At 46.6% G+C, this 12,736-nt stretch overlaps 1 protein-coding gene across 11 annotated transcripts in view; it reads right to left on the minus strand.

The window, feature by feature from the left end:
* DENND1A (DENN domain containing 1A) overlaps positions 1–12,736 on the minus strand; it is a 499,384-nt gene that overhangs the window by 60,505 nt on the left and 426,143 nt on the right. For 10 of the 11 annotated variants that reach the window (XM_069476764.1, XM_069476762.1, XM_069476766.1 and 7 more), the window contains 5 exons: positions 9,410–9,514; positions 8,604–8,691; positions 6,612–6,652; positions 4,162–4,233; positions 2,831–2,887 (listed from right to left, as the gene is read on the minus strand). In XM_069476764.1, coding sequence (XP_069332865.1) covers positions 2,831–2,887; positions 4,162–4,233; positions 6,612–6,652; positions 8,604–8,691; positions 9,410–9,514 — 363 coding nt within the window. Of the gene's footprint in view, positions 1–2,830; positions 2,888–2,956; positions 2,983–4,161; positions 4,234–6,611; positions 6,653–8,603; positions 8,692–9,409; positions 9,515–12,736 lie in introns of those variants that run through there. The other variant, XM_069476768.1, reaches the window with a different exon arrangement.

The following is a 12,736-nucleotide window of genomic DNA, read 5'->3' on the forward strand; positions in this document are numbered from 1 at the left end:
GGTCTGGCAGGGAGGCGCTCCAGATGAAAGCACTACACTCTCCCTTAGAAAGTGATGGCTGGGTAGCATCTTTGCCATTTCTTCTTCTTCCTAATTTTGAGCAAGTCAGACTTCAAAGGAGGCCAAGCTATAGAAGAACTTGACCACCTTGCTCCATTAATCTAGAGAAATATGTTATCCATCCTTCTTTTTTTGTTGTTGGGTTGAAGCAGAGCAGATACGGAATAAAGCCACACTATAGGATCTATTAACAATTATTTGCCAATGGTCACACAGATATCCTGAAAGCTCCTATTTCAGATGCTTTGAAAATCTGCAGCACAAATGAACAAGGGATGGAGAAGGGCCCTGCTCGGTCGTATTAGAGATGGACCCTCCACACACCATGATGACCTCTCCACAGGTCGGCCCCACGTTTTCTATTTGCAATTCAAACCCAAGGCGAGAGCGAAGAGGGCAAGCTTGGGTTCTTGATTATATCTGCGAGGTCACCATTGCTATGCAGAGTTAGAGGAGGCCAGGTGGCAACCCAGCACATTTGAAAATTGGATCTTTGTTGGGAACTGCCTCAATTTCATGGCAGAAACCAAACTTGAGACATCTGTATTAGATGCAACTGGGCAGCCACATAGATATGGTGCCATGCACAGGGGAGGGGGCAGAGGGGAGGGAGACAAAAAAGCCAAGGAAATATTTTCTGCTGCTGTGAGAGAGGTCAGGTGAAGCCAAGTCCTAAATTAGCTCAAGAAAGGGAGCTGGAGAGCACCAGAGCCCCAAGTCCTGTATACACTGGAACAATGCTAGAGTTTCAATTACAAAATAGCTCTCTTCCAAGAACAACTGCAAAACATCAAGTCTGTGGAAATCTGTAAGACCGAAGGGGGGAAAAGTGAAAATTGAAAAGGGTGCACTAATAGATCTGTCAACAGTCCGATGGTGACAAGCCACATTTCTATAAAATGCCTTCACCATTTGTGTCACCTGAAATGTACTGACACTCTCTATAGAACATTATCTCCTGAAGCTATTCTTGAAAAGACTGGCAGGGGGAAGGGGAGGGGAGGGAGACATCTGCTTCAGATACGACCAAGGAACAGAAAGAGAGATGGCGTGGAAGGAAAGTGATCTAGATTGTTTCAACAAACCTTTGAACCACCACATTTAAAAACCTCAGCTTAACTGGCTATTTGCAGAAATGTTAAATATCATAAAAAGGGGATTCTCTAAGGCCAATGCTTGCACATACGAGTAGGGAGGTAAGGTGATGTCTAGCTTAGTGGTTTGTAGGGAACACATCCGACCAACGAGGACGCATCTGTCCTTTGCCTGACGAGGGACCCCTTTCTTTGCTTACTGCAGGTAATATTCAAACACCAACCACAGCCTACGATCCAGACATCAAGGAAGGAAAAACTCCCCTCCCTGCCACTCCATTTTCTATCTGCAATACAATTCAGCTACACGCAACCGGGATAGGAGATAAAAAAGGTATATTTAGTGACTTAAATAACATCCAAGTAAAGAATGCCACCTGCCTTCCTCTGGCAGGGTGCAAGAGTCTACAGTTTAAGGTCTATCTGGATTTATATTACAGGGTTTTTATTTCAGGACATGAACCTCAGCTGTTAAAAATTTACTCTCAGCTGAAACTAAGAATTTAAATGCTTAGAGCAAATTATTTTCCAATTAAAAGAAAGGAATCATTTCCTTCAACCATTTCAAGTTAGTTAGAGGTCCTTTCTGACTTCATAAAATTAAAACTGCTTTCAATTTTTTTAAAAACTGCCGAGATAGTCAAAGGCCCTTATTAGAGTGGTACACTGGAGGCATGGGGATAATGAAGTAAGTGATCCCAAATATCTTTTGGAAAGCAGAACACTTGTTTTAGGAAGGCAGTGTGAAACACTACAGCGGTAAGAGCACAGTCGCCGGAGGTGGATGGATCTGGACTCTAATCCTGGCTCTGCTAGGCTCAAACAGTGTGGCCTTGGGCAAATTACTTCACCTCTGAACCCTAGAGTCTGTACTCATGAAATGGGAATAATACCCCACAGGCTTGTTCTAAGGATTAAAAGGGAAAGCTCCTAGCCCGGACCACCCTTAGCATGAGCTTAATGAAGGGTGGCAACAATAGTAACAATCATGACGTCCATAATAATATAAAAATGCCCTCTCTGTTATAGTAACTTCATTGTACAAGTCTAGAGATTCGGACCGGGGGAATCCTAACCAGGATGCAGCCAGTAGGATTTCATACAATTTTACTAATGGTCCCAGAAGTCAATCAGAGCCCTCCTCTCCCTGCACAGAGACTTCAGCATAAACTGCTGGACTCCTCCCATGTGGTCCGCCACGGCGAGGACAACCGGCTGTATCCTCCTCAAACCCACCCTTTGTGCCGTGTCTGAGCGGTGGCCACGTGCAAGCTGGAACCATGGCAGTCACTTCCCTGGAGATTCTTCTTGGTTTAGGTTACCACCAGCCCTGGGGCAGAGGTTGGCTGTAGGAGGGGGTGGGAAGGCCGAGGGGATTTCTACATATGCCTGTGAACCTCCGGCCCAGGGGAGCCGGCCAGGGACAGACTGGCAGTGGTAACTCTGAACTTGCTTGCCTTTATGGGTTTAAGCCAGAGTCTTAATGTTATTTGAAGACAGTTTTTTGTCTGTGAATATTTATAACAGTGTGAAAACTCCCGGACAGCTGGTAATGCATTTTGAAGTGTGTTAACAACACTGTATCAAACAGCTCTCTATTGATCACATCATACTTTTTTTGTGGCCATGCATTTCATACACGGTGCTTATACATTTTGAATAAGAACTTCAAGTACCTTTTGCTTCAAGCGGTTTTTCACCTCTTTTATTCCCATTTTTGCATGATCTTTTGCCTGCATGAAAAATTAATTTAAGTTAAGATTCCCTTTCTGTTTCCAGCAGGGACTATGCTTGATTTCAGTCCGCCGAGAATCACCTTCTCTGATTACTAGAAAAAGGAAGGAAAAATGGGATCATCAAGTCGAAAACATAATGGCTATGAAAACAAATACAACGGTAAAAGGTGAAAAAAAAAAATCCCTTAAAGAGGCTGCAGAGATTTTATTTTCTGCATTTTGATGGCACAGATTTTTTTTTCCTTCCAAAGCCCTTCTTCTGCTCTCTATAATTATTTATCTCAGCAGCCTGGTGACAGCCACCAGTAAGAGTAGAGCAGCAGCTTTTCCGGCTGCAAGACTCGGAGTATCCATTATATTTCACCAGGGCAGGGCCTCAGGATCAATTTTCTGCCCGGGCTGAACGGCCGGAACAGACACAATGTGGGGTTTCTGTAGTGCCGTTTCCTAAACCTCATCCTGGCAGACGCCCTGGCTTTTATCTTGTCATTTTAGACCTGTGTGGTTCTGTTGGCAACCACCCACTTTGTTAAAATAGCTACAATTTAAGCACAGAGAGGACTAACAAAAGTAAAAATGGAAATAAAACAAAACCACCCCACTTCAGTGGCTCCAGGTCAAATTAGCAAGCAAGAGAAATCACAAGAAAAAATACTTGAGGCTTGTGAAAGACAGAGCACCAGGAACTGACGTGTTCTATTTTCACTCGGCTGTGGGCACGAGTCTCACAGATAATGCATTTCCTATAGGGCAGTGATGAGAGAGATGATGAAGAGTTTGGGACAAAAATTAAAGGGTGGATCCCACCACAAACACTCTTCAGTAACCTGCAAAGGAGCTGCTTTATTTTGACCTAATAATGGGGATACACGTAGGAAAACTTTGCCAGAACACACAACAGACCATGCCTTTGGGTCTCAGGGATGTGGGTGTGGAGCAGCCTGAATTTCAGCCACCATTTAATTAATTAATTAATTTTTTATTTTGGGGGGCTGTCTATGTACTGTATTAGCCACCATTTTAAAAGCTAAAACCAGTAGCCTCTCATTTCTCTACTGCAGCAACTGTGAACAGCAACACCGTAAATTAAAAATGTCACGGAACTGGTCATAAAATCTCAATGCTAAATAACTGTAAGAGCACTGAGACCTTTGGGAAATAGTGCAGCAGCCCCGAGGCATCTCTGCAATCGAAGATCACGTCCATTTAAGAGTGTCATCATGCAAAGGGAACAGATCTGTTTGGATCCTGAGACCAAGACCAGTACTTACGAACTTGTAGACAGTCTTCATGGCCGGATTTGCTTTTGTTTTTACCGTATTCAGAATTGCTCCACTTCCTTTCTATAATAAAAATGTCAGTTAGCAATTTGGGCTGACGACAGAGTAGGCCAACACCAACAAAGACCTCTTCTTTTCAATCAAGTTCGGCAACTTTTCAAAGGGTTATTCAAATAGAGAAACAGGCCTAGATGGTAACCGGGCCCGGACAGTTGCGGTCATGGTTATGGCAGAATGGCTCTGGGTGGGTATTTGCAGGGTGTAGGTGTGTGGCCTCGGGACGACGAGTGTGATCACCAGGTTAGGGGGCACCCTGGGCTCAGTGTTCTGCTCAGCACCTGTCCCCCAGCTGGAAGGGAGGCACATCTCAGGCTGTCTGAGGCAAGGGTTTCCCTATAGTCATCTGCAGCTTTTCAGGAAATTCCAGTTACCACGGACAATACTCAGGTAAGTTTAATAACTCTGGACTCTACAGCTGCCACCAAGCCAGGGCAGGAAACGGGATCCTGATCAGGCGCGAACGCTGGGAAATACGCTGCCCTCACCCGTGCAACTTCCTTTCCTCACCTCGGTTTTCTGTGTTGTGTTTTAAAATCTCTCTGGTAGGCTGCTTTCCTTAACATCTAAATCTTGAGAAAAGGAAAGAATGAATAGCCATAAATGTTCACCATGGCTTTACTATAAATCCAACACACCGACTTCTTGCTCACTTTTTTTAAGGGGCAGGGGGAAGAGGAGGGAAGGCCTTTCCCACCACGCGAAGGAGGTGGTGGAGGAGGTAGTGCACAGGCCAAGTTTTCATAGGTGTTCGTGGATCTTCAGTCTCGCCCCTGCAGACGTGTTGGGAGGGCTCACTGCGCGGGTGCCCCCTGTTAGGGTCTCAGGGCGCAGAGCCAAAGGAAGCCTGGTCTCTGCCTCCAAAAACTCCAGTTGGTGGGGGGGGGGGGTTCCATGGTAAATAACTGACACAGCAGGTGATGAGGTGATGACAGCTGTAGTGGCTGTGTGCACGAGGAGTGTGGAGACACAGAAGACCAGGGAAGGCCTTGGAAACATTAGACCTGGTCCATGAAGGATGAATAGGAGTTGATGTGGGGGATAAGAACATTCTAGGGACGGGAAATAGCACATAAAAAAGTACAGGAGCTGAAAAGCCACAGTGCACCCCGTAACAAGTGGTTACTGTAGCACGTACAGTGCACCGTGGGACGGTGCTAAGTGGGGCTGGGAGGCCAGATGGGGTCAGCTCGTGCAGGGCCCAGAACGCCAGGCTAAGGGATCTACACTATGGAGGAGTTTTAATCAAATGCATCACATGATCAGATGCAAACTGACTTGAATGGAGAGAAACTGGAACCAGTGGGTATATGAGAGAATAAGATATAGTAATTATTGGCTTTAATTTTTAGCACAATATGTGGTAACTGCCCACATTAGAAATTTTGAGCTTTAATTAAAAACATTACAATTTGACCTAGAAAGCATTCTACGTTGTAGGACAATAGGAAATTTTCACCCACTCATTTATTCCATACTGCTTTCCAAAATTACTCAGTATCCTATTTAAATGGTCCTTTGGAGTATTGAAACTCCCTTTATCAATCAATCAACAAGTCCTTATTGCTCCTCTCTGATTTGCCAAGTGCTGTGTTTGGCCATACGAGAAGAACAAAGGAAGTCTTTCACCGAGCAATTGCTTACTCTCGGCCAACTGCAGCCACTTCCAAGGGACTCGCCTTGGCAGCAGCGCCTTGGCCCACGAGCAGGAGAGAACACTTATCACATTATGCTGGGGTTGCCTGTTTACGTGCTGCCTCCCCACGGCAGGGAGTTCCCCCAGGGCAGGGCCTGGGTCCTGCTCCCTGCCGGGTCCCCAGTACCCAGCATGGTGCCTGGCATGCAGTAGGCCTTCAGTACACACTCAATTTATAAACTGATGGAAAGGAAAGGCAAGATTTTGGATACTTTAGAGGCTTCGGAAGCCCCAAGCACCTGGCTCCTGACATAATAAGAAATTGTTCACAACAACAGAGAGAAGATGAAAAAAATCTCTCGGTGATGTGTTCTCCATCTTCCCAGGAGCCTTTCCTGTGAAAAATATTACAAGAGGGACACATCTTTTGCTTGCCCATGACCATGACCACTGCACTGGCCCTAGATGCTCTAGGATGTCCACATTCCACTCAGCACTCCTCGGGTGGCTTCCCAAAGAGGAGGAGGCCTCTCCCGCCTCTCTACCCTCACCAAGGGGAGGCTCTGGACTGTCCCATCCTTCTAGTCTCCTGGCATGAGAACAGCCAGCTTTGCAAACAAAAGCATCCTCAGCTGAGAGACACGAGCACTCCAGCCCCACGGCAGCCTTGTGGGTGGCCAAGGACGCAGAGGGCTGCCAGGAGGCTAAGGCGGGGCCCCAGGTGGCTTGGAATTGGGTGTACACTTACCCGGACCGTGGAGAGCCACTGATGGTAGAGTTTATCACTGCCTGGGGAAAGAGAAGTCAGAGAAACTATTATTTAAAGATGTGGTTTGCCCTCAGGAGTTCTTTAAATTGCTTTCAGTATGCAGGACTTGCAGAAAGAGAACCACATGGAGGCTCCTGTGTTCCACTCCCCAAAGGAGGCAGCAGTGAGTCACCGCCATAGGTTTTCTTTCTCAAACAGAGAGCTGACCACAGCAGTGCCCTGACTCCCAGCCCTCAGAAGCCTCCCGACTGCCTCCTGGAAGGAGGTCGGACTCCTCCAGTCTTGTCTCCTGGCCTCACCACCCTCTGCCTCTCCCTCCTGTGCTACCACTTCGCACTGCCTGAGGCCCCACCACGAGGAACTACCCAGGGTTCCCCAAACCAGCGTTCTCCTGGTCCTCCAGACCCTTGTAAATGCTGTTCCCTTGCTTGGTCACTGTTCCCTACTTTCTCTGCTTAGTAAATTCAACAGCCAACTCAGACGTCTTTTCCTGTGAAAGCTTCTCCTTCCTCTGAACAGCCCTCTAGGATAGGTAATACCCACTTAGTGCATATTCTCTGAACTACCGTGAGCCACATCAGAGCAAGAACCCCCAGGGCTGTGCGTGCCGTGTAAGGACCTTGCTGGGCACACACTCAGCCCTCAAGACACTTGAGTACTGAGAGGGAAGAAAACAGTGGTGGTGTTGGAGAACTCTGTGCATTCGATCTGGTAGGGTAAGGAGGTCTTCTTATCGGTAGACAGCTCTTTTAGAAGCTCCAAATAACTGAACTTAGTTTAGCAACATCTAAAGCCTGTCTTCTCAGAACTCATATTTAACTGTTACGACACCACTCAAGCTTGGCCCTATTCTAACTGCATAAAAACCTGTTTCTACTCCCTTTCATGCATTGGTTTAATTTTTATTTGTCTTTAGTTAAGCATATCTCACCTACCTGACTAAAATCTCCTCGAGGGCAGAACTGAGTCCTTCATTTTTTACTCTGTGGAGCTTCAGACACAGCAAGTGTTCAGAAAATACTTATCAGCAATCCACTGTTACTGCCCGTAGACTCTATATTGGCCTTATTCATTAACTGTGCTTCCCCATAGCATAGGCCGGTAGGGCCTGTAGTAGCCATAGGTGGATACTGTGCCTGGGCTCTATGAGTTTATGAACTTCCAGTTGGATTATTTGATAGTCCCGACCAGACACAAGCCCAGCAATAAGAGGGCTGGCAGTATGACTATTATTTTGCATCTCGTTTTGATTATGCTGCCAAAGACGGAGGCTATGGGATTTGGAAAGACCAGACTGGGATTTGGGAGGCAGGATCAGCCATCAACCCCTCTCTGGGCCTCAGATGTCGCCTCTAAAAAATGAGAAAATCCCTCTTCATTTTGCAGGGAAAAAGCCCTGCAGTTTTTCAGATCTGCAGAGACTGTGTACCTGGTAATGATTTTCACATTTTAAAGAAACATTTACTGCACACTGACCCTGTGCCAGGGACTGTCCTGGGTGACTGTACAAACTTTCCTCAAGGATTCTGATTCAATCTCAACAGGAATCCTATGTGGTGGGCAATGTTACTCTTGGTGCATAGATAGAAAACCTTTAGCTAAAAGAGGGGAACTGACTGAGGAGAACCGAGGTCTCTCAGCTAGTGAGCAGGCAGAGTTCTGATATCAATCCAGGTCTCCTAATTCGATACCTCATGTCCTTTCCACTGCATCAAGCTGGCCACTACATTTAACTAGACTTTGTCTACCCAGAGGAAGCAAGTGACCCCCAGGCCACAGGATTTCACGTGGGCCAACATGCATCTCATCAGAAAATGAAGAGGACTTCTCCAAACATTTCAAGGCCTAGTTTGAAATCAGTCTCTTCCTAACCCCCAATAAGGGAAGAAGTCAACACGGCTACTCCCTGCCAAACATACCCTTAATCTATAGCAGCCCACAGCCCAGAAAGAAAAATGAGACGCTTCTTACCAGCATACTCGCCCATGTTGATTTCCTCTTCAAAAACATCACTGAAACCTTCACCAGAATTGAGAAGGTCTAATCGACCATCAATAAACTATAGAAAGAAAGAACAAAGCACAACTGCTTATACAAAGAGAAGGGGGACAAACCCATTCAGTGGGCACCTTGCTGTATGCCTAGAGAACAATCTTAGGTTTTCCAAGACAGGAAAGGTCCTTTAAAACTGAGTTTTCAAAAAGTGAGTTTCAGGCCGGGCGTGGTGGCTCACGCCTATAATCCTAGCACTCTGGGAGGCCGAGGCGGGTGGATCGCTTGAGGTCAGGAGTTCAAGACCAGCCTGAGCAAGAGCGAGACCCTGTCTCTACTAAAAATAGAAAGAAATTATATGGCCAACTAAAAATCTATATAAAAAAAAATTAGCCGGGCATAGTGGCGCATGCCTGTAGTCCCAGCTACTTGGGAGGCTGAGGCAGTAGGATTGCTTAAGCCCAGGAGTCTGAGGTTGCTGTGAGCTAGGCTGACGCCATGGCACTCATTCTAGCCAGGGCAACAAAGCAACACTCTTGTCTCAAAAAAAAAAAAAAAAAAACAACAGAAAGTGAGTTTCAACAATAAAGGTTCTAAAGAACTGGCTGCGTGTTTACGATAACTTGGAAAACCACGTGGCAGATGTGCAAAGGGTCTCTGTCTGGTCGCTGACCTCCCTCTTCACCTGTTCCCCTTTCCCTGAGCCCCTTCAGCCTGGGGCCCGAGTCCCACCCGAAATCCCTGCCAGGGAGCCAGACACAGCCGAGCACGGGCGGGGCAGGCACCTGTTTGAAGAGCTGCAGCTGCGTGGCGTTCTGCAGGAACTGCCGCATGGCTCCAGAGCGATAGTGGGACACGAAGGCTTCCTCACAGAAGGTGATGGGCTCCTCCTGGGCAATGGAGAGGGGAGAGGAGGGTCAGAACGTGGAGTGGGAGCCGTCAGTTCTTACACTCCTGCAGGCAGAGTCCCCACGTCTGCTAACTTATCTCATCTTCATTGCTGACGTGGCTATAACCAAGGAAGTCATTCTCCTTTACGGATGAGGAAGCTGTTTCAGGGAGGAAGAGTCACCCCACAAAGTCACAGAGAGGGTAGGAGGCAGTGTAGGAACTAATGGAATTCCAACAGGGAATTCTATGCTGGGACCAACCAGATTCCAACCTCCCCTTCCCCCTGACACCGCCCCTACCTTATCCCAATAGCAAGTTAGTGGGATGTTCCCACCCGGGATGATTTCCACATTTTCCTTTTCACTTTTAGGAGGGGAGCCCTTTATTCAGATGGAATCGTATGCAGAAGGAGCCCTGCTACCGTAGGCTCCGTAAAGCAGAGCTCAGCTGCTCCAGGAGGAGCCGGGGACCGGGACTAGTGGCCGGGTTCTCCCGGCTTGGCAGCCTTCTCGTCCCCCTCACATCCCCGGTATCCTTGCTGTTCCTAAGGCACCAGCCACGGATCATAGCTTGAAAGCCATTTGCACAGTGATCTTAACCAATAGCAAATTAAAAATTAAAGTAATTATTTATTTTAAAAAGCAGAGATGACCAAAAATAAAATTTACCATCCAGCCAATTTTGTGCTCATGCTGTTTGATAAGGAAGTTTGCTTTCACCAAACTACATTTTATGAGTCAAGAAAATGATACTCTACACTGAAAAAAAATCCCATCCGTATATAGTTAACACCTCAATCTTTCTTTGAACGCATTTGGAGCGCTTATTTACACAGACAAGTCTTTAATTTCAGCAGTGTATTCTCAATTCTGAAAGATCAGACTTTTATATCTTGAGCTGAATTAAGGGTAAACCCCCCTCCCTTCACAGACTTGGTAGCAAACACAGAGATGTTTGAAGTTCCACTTTTATCCTGTTTTAATGAGTTATGTGAGTGTTAAATTTACTGCCTAGCTTCTGTAAGTTCTAAGAGTTCCTACTGCTTAAATCTAGCCAATATTAGCAACTGGGCAGATTTATTGCACAAGAGCTACAAGGATGACCCAAAAATATTATGGTAAGGGGAATATTTATTTCTATATAGGTATGCCCTACCTAATTTCACAAAGGATCTGAGGCAGCTTACATGAGCACCTAAAACAATAAAGAAAAAAGTCAAGACTGGAAAATACATAGATGTATAAAATGTATTTATTTGGGTATTTATTTAGGAAAAGAATAACTAGGTCTGTAGATTCTATATGGTTTCTAAAATTAAGTTATCAAATTAGCTCTGAGCTTCCTGGCTGCTGAAGCAAGAAGGGAAAATAATGCAAACTTTACATTGCGTATGACAAAAAAAAGCAGCATGCTAGTTCCTTGGGAAAAAGAGCTTTTCTTGACACTGATTACTTTGGGATGGATTCACATCTTCCATGCTCAACAGTGGAGAGACCAGCTAGTGCTAACAAACAGAGACCCAGCTAGCATTTCATTCCTGTGGCTTGGAAGTTTTGCTTCTCACCCTTGGGGCCACAGCAGGGCAATTAATTCTCTCTCCAGGTGATCTCATCCACGCACACTGCGTCACTCACACATTGATGACTCCTGATAACTATTATCAGCTCAGACACCTTTCCAGAACTCCAAACCCATATGTCTCAGTCTCCACCTGGATGGCCCACTGGCACCTCAAACTCAAAATGGTCAAACTCCCAATTGTCAATCTCCCCATGAGGACTGTACCCCAAACCTGTTTTTCTTTCTTTCTCAAGTGTCATTATCCATAGCTATCATAGTAGGCCCATCAGACGGCCCAAGCCCTTCCCATTTTACATGTGGCTCATCTCCTGCTCTCCACCCCACTACCTTGGCACAGGCCCGGACAGCTGTGGCAGAGATTTAACTCTCCATCCCTCCCTGTTTCATTCCACCCAGTCTACGCCAATTCTTCTGGACAAGTGCTTTCTAAAATGCAGATTGGATCATGTCACTACCCAACTCAAGAACTTTGATTGCACAGATGTTACCTTTGTGAGATTATTTGATTAACTTCTATTTTTTCCACTAGACTATATGCTTCCTGCAGGCAGGAACGGTGCTTGTTTTGCTCTACATTGTATGACTGGCATCGTGTGTGGCACATACAAGGGTGCTGTATGGAAGAGGAAGAAAAAGTTCCTTAACCAGGCAAACACACCAGTCCTAAGCTGACCCTAGCTGTCTTTCCCAGAGTCCTTCGGTGTCACTTTGCCTCTGCTCCTCCACACACCCGGTGCTCCATACGCATTCCCTGATCACATGCCATGCCCTTGCCCACTTGCTTCCTTGCCTTTGCAGTTCTATTCCTTCTGCCTGGATTCTCTTCCTCGCACATGCAGGCCTCTGCTCCCTGCTTGCTGCTCCCATAATGCTGCATGCACCCCTGGGTGCTGGGATAGTCTTCATTGGTGTCCCTCCGACCAGAAGCTCGAGGGAGCAAAGGCCCTGCTGGACTCATTTCTATACTCCCTGGGGACAGCGCAGAGCCCGGACCCCAATTAGAAGCTCAGGGATGTTGGTTAAAGAACCACAAAATGAGCTCGAGCCTGGTTCCTGCCACAGAAGCCCTGTGGTCTCAGTGTGGCTGACACTGCTTGGCTGATGGTAAAGAGGTCTCAGAACACGATGCCCGGCGAGTGACACGTGTGTCCAGGGATTTTTGAGCTGCTCAGAGGAGATGCTCGTTGGAGTTGTTAGCATTCACTCCTGGAGCTTTGGCTCATCGCTCAGCCGAGGGACCGATAAATTCCGAGAGTTTGCAACCAGATTTGTATGTAAGGGTGGCCTGAGGCAGGACTTAGCTGCTGGAGAGCAGAAACAATCTCATCTTTGGGGAGACGTGAACATTTGAGGCCTGCTGTCTACTTACTGGAGGTGTCATCCCCCTGGCTCAGACATCTGTGCCACTAAAACAGGCAACAGGACATGGGCATGGATGGGAAAAATTCAGGGGAAAAGGGACAATAGGGCTTTTTCTGAAAAGAGCTTAAAGAACAACATCAGATGTGTCAAGCAGTCCTGGAAAAAAATACTACCACACCATGTAGTGCTACTGGGGTGGGGGCCGGATGTCCACAGGAGTCCGGAGAGGAAAAGGCTAATCCCCCCCAGGGGAGCAGGTCAGAAAACGTGATGAAAAG

The sequence above is a fragment of the Eulemur rufifrons genome, chromosome 7, assembly GCF_041146395.1.
Source record: "Eulemur rufifrons isolate Redbay chromosome 7, OSU_ERuf_1, whole genome shotgun sequence".
Classification (NCBI taxonomy): domain Eukaryota; kingdom Metazoa; phylum Chordata; class Mammalia; order Primates; family Lemuridae; genus Eulemur; species Eulemur rufifrons.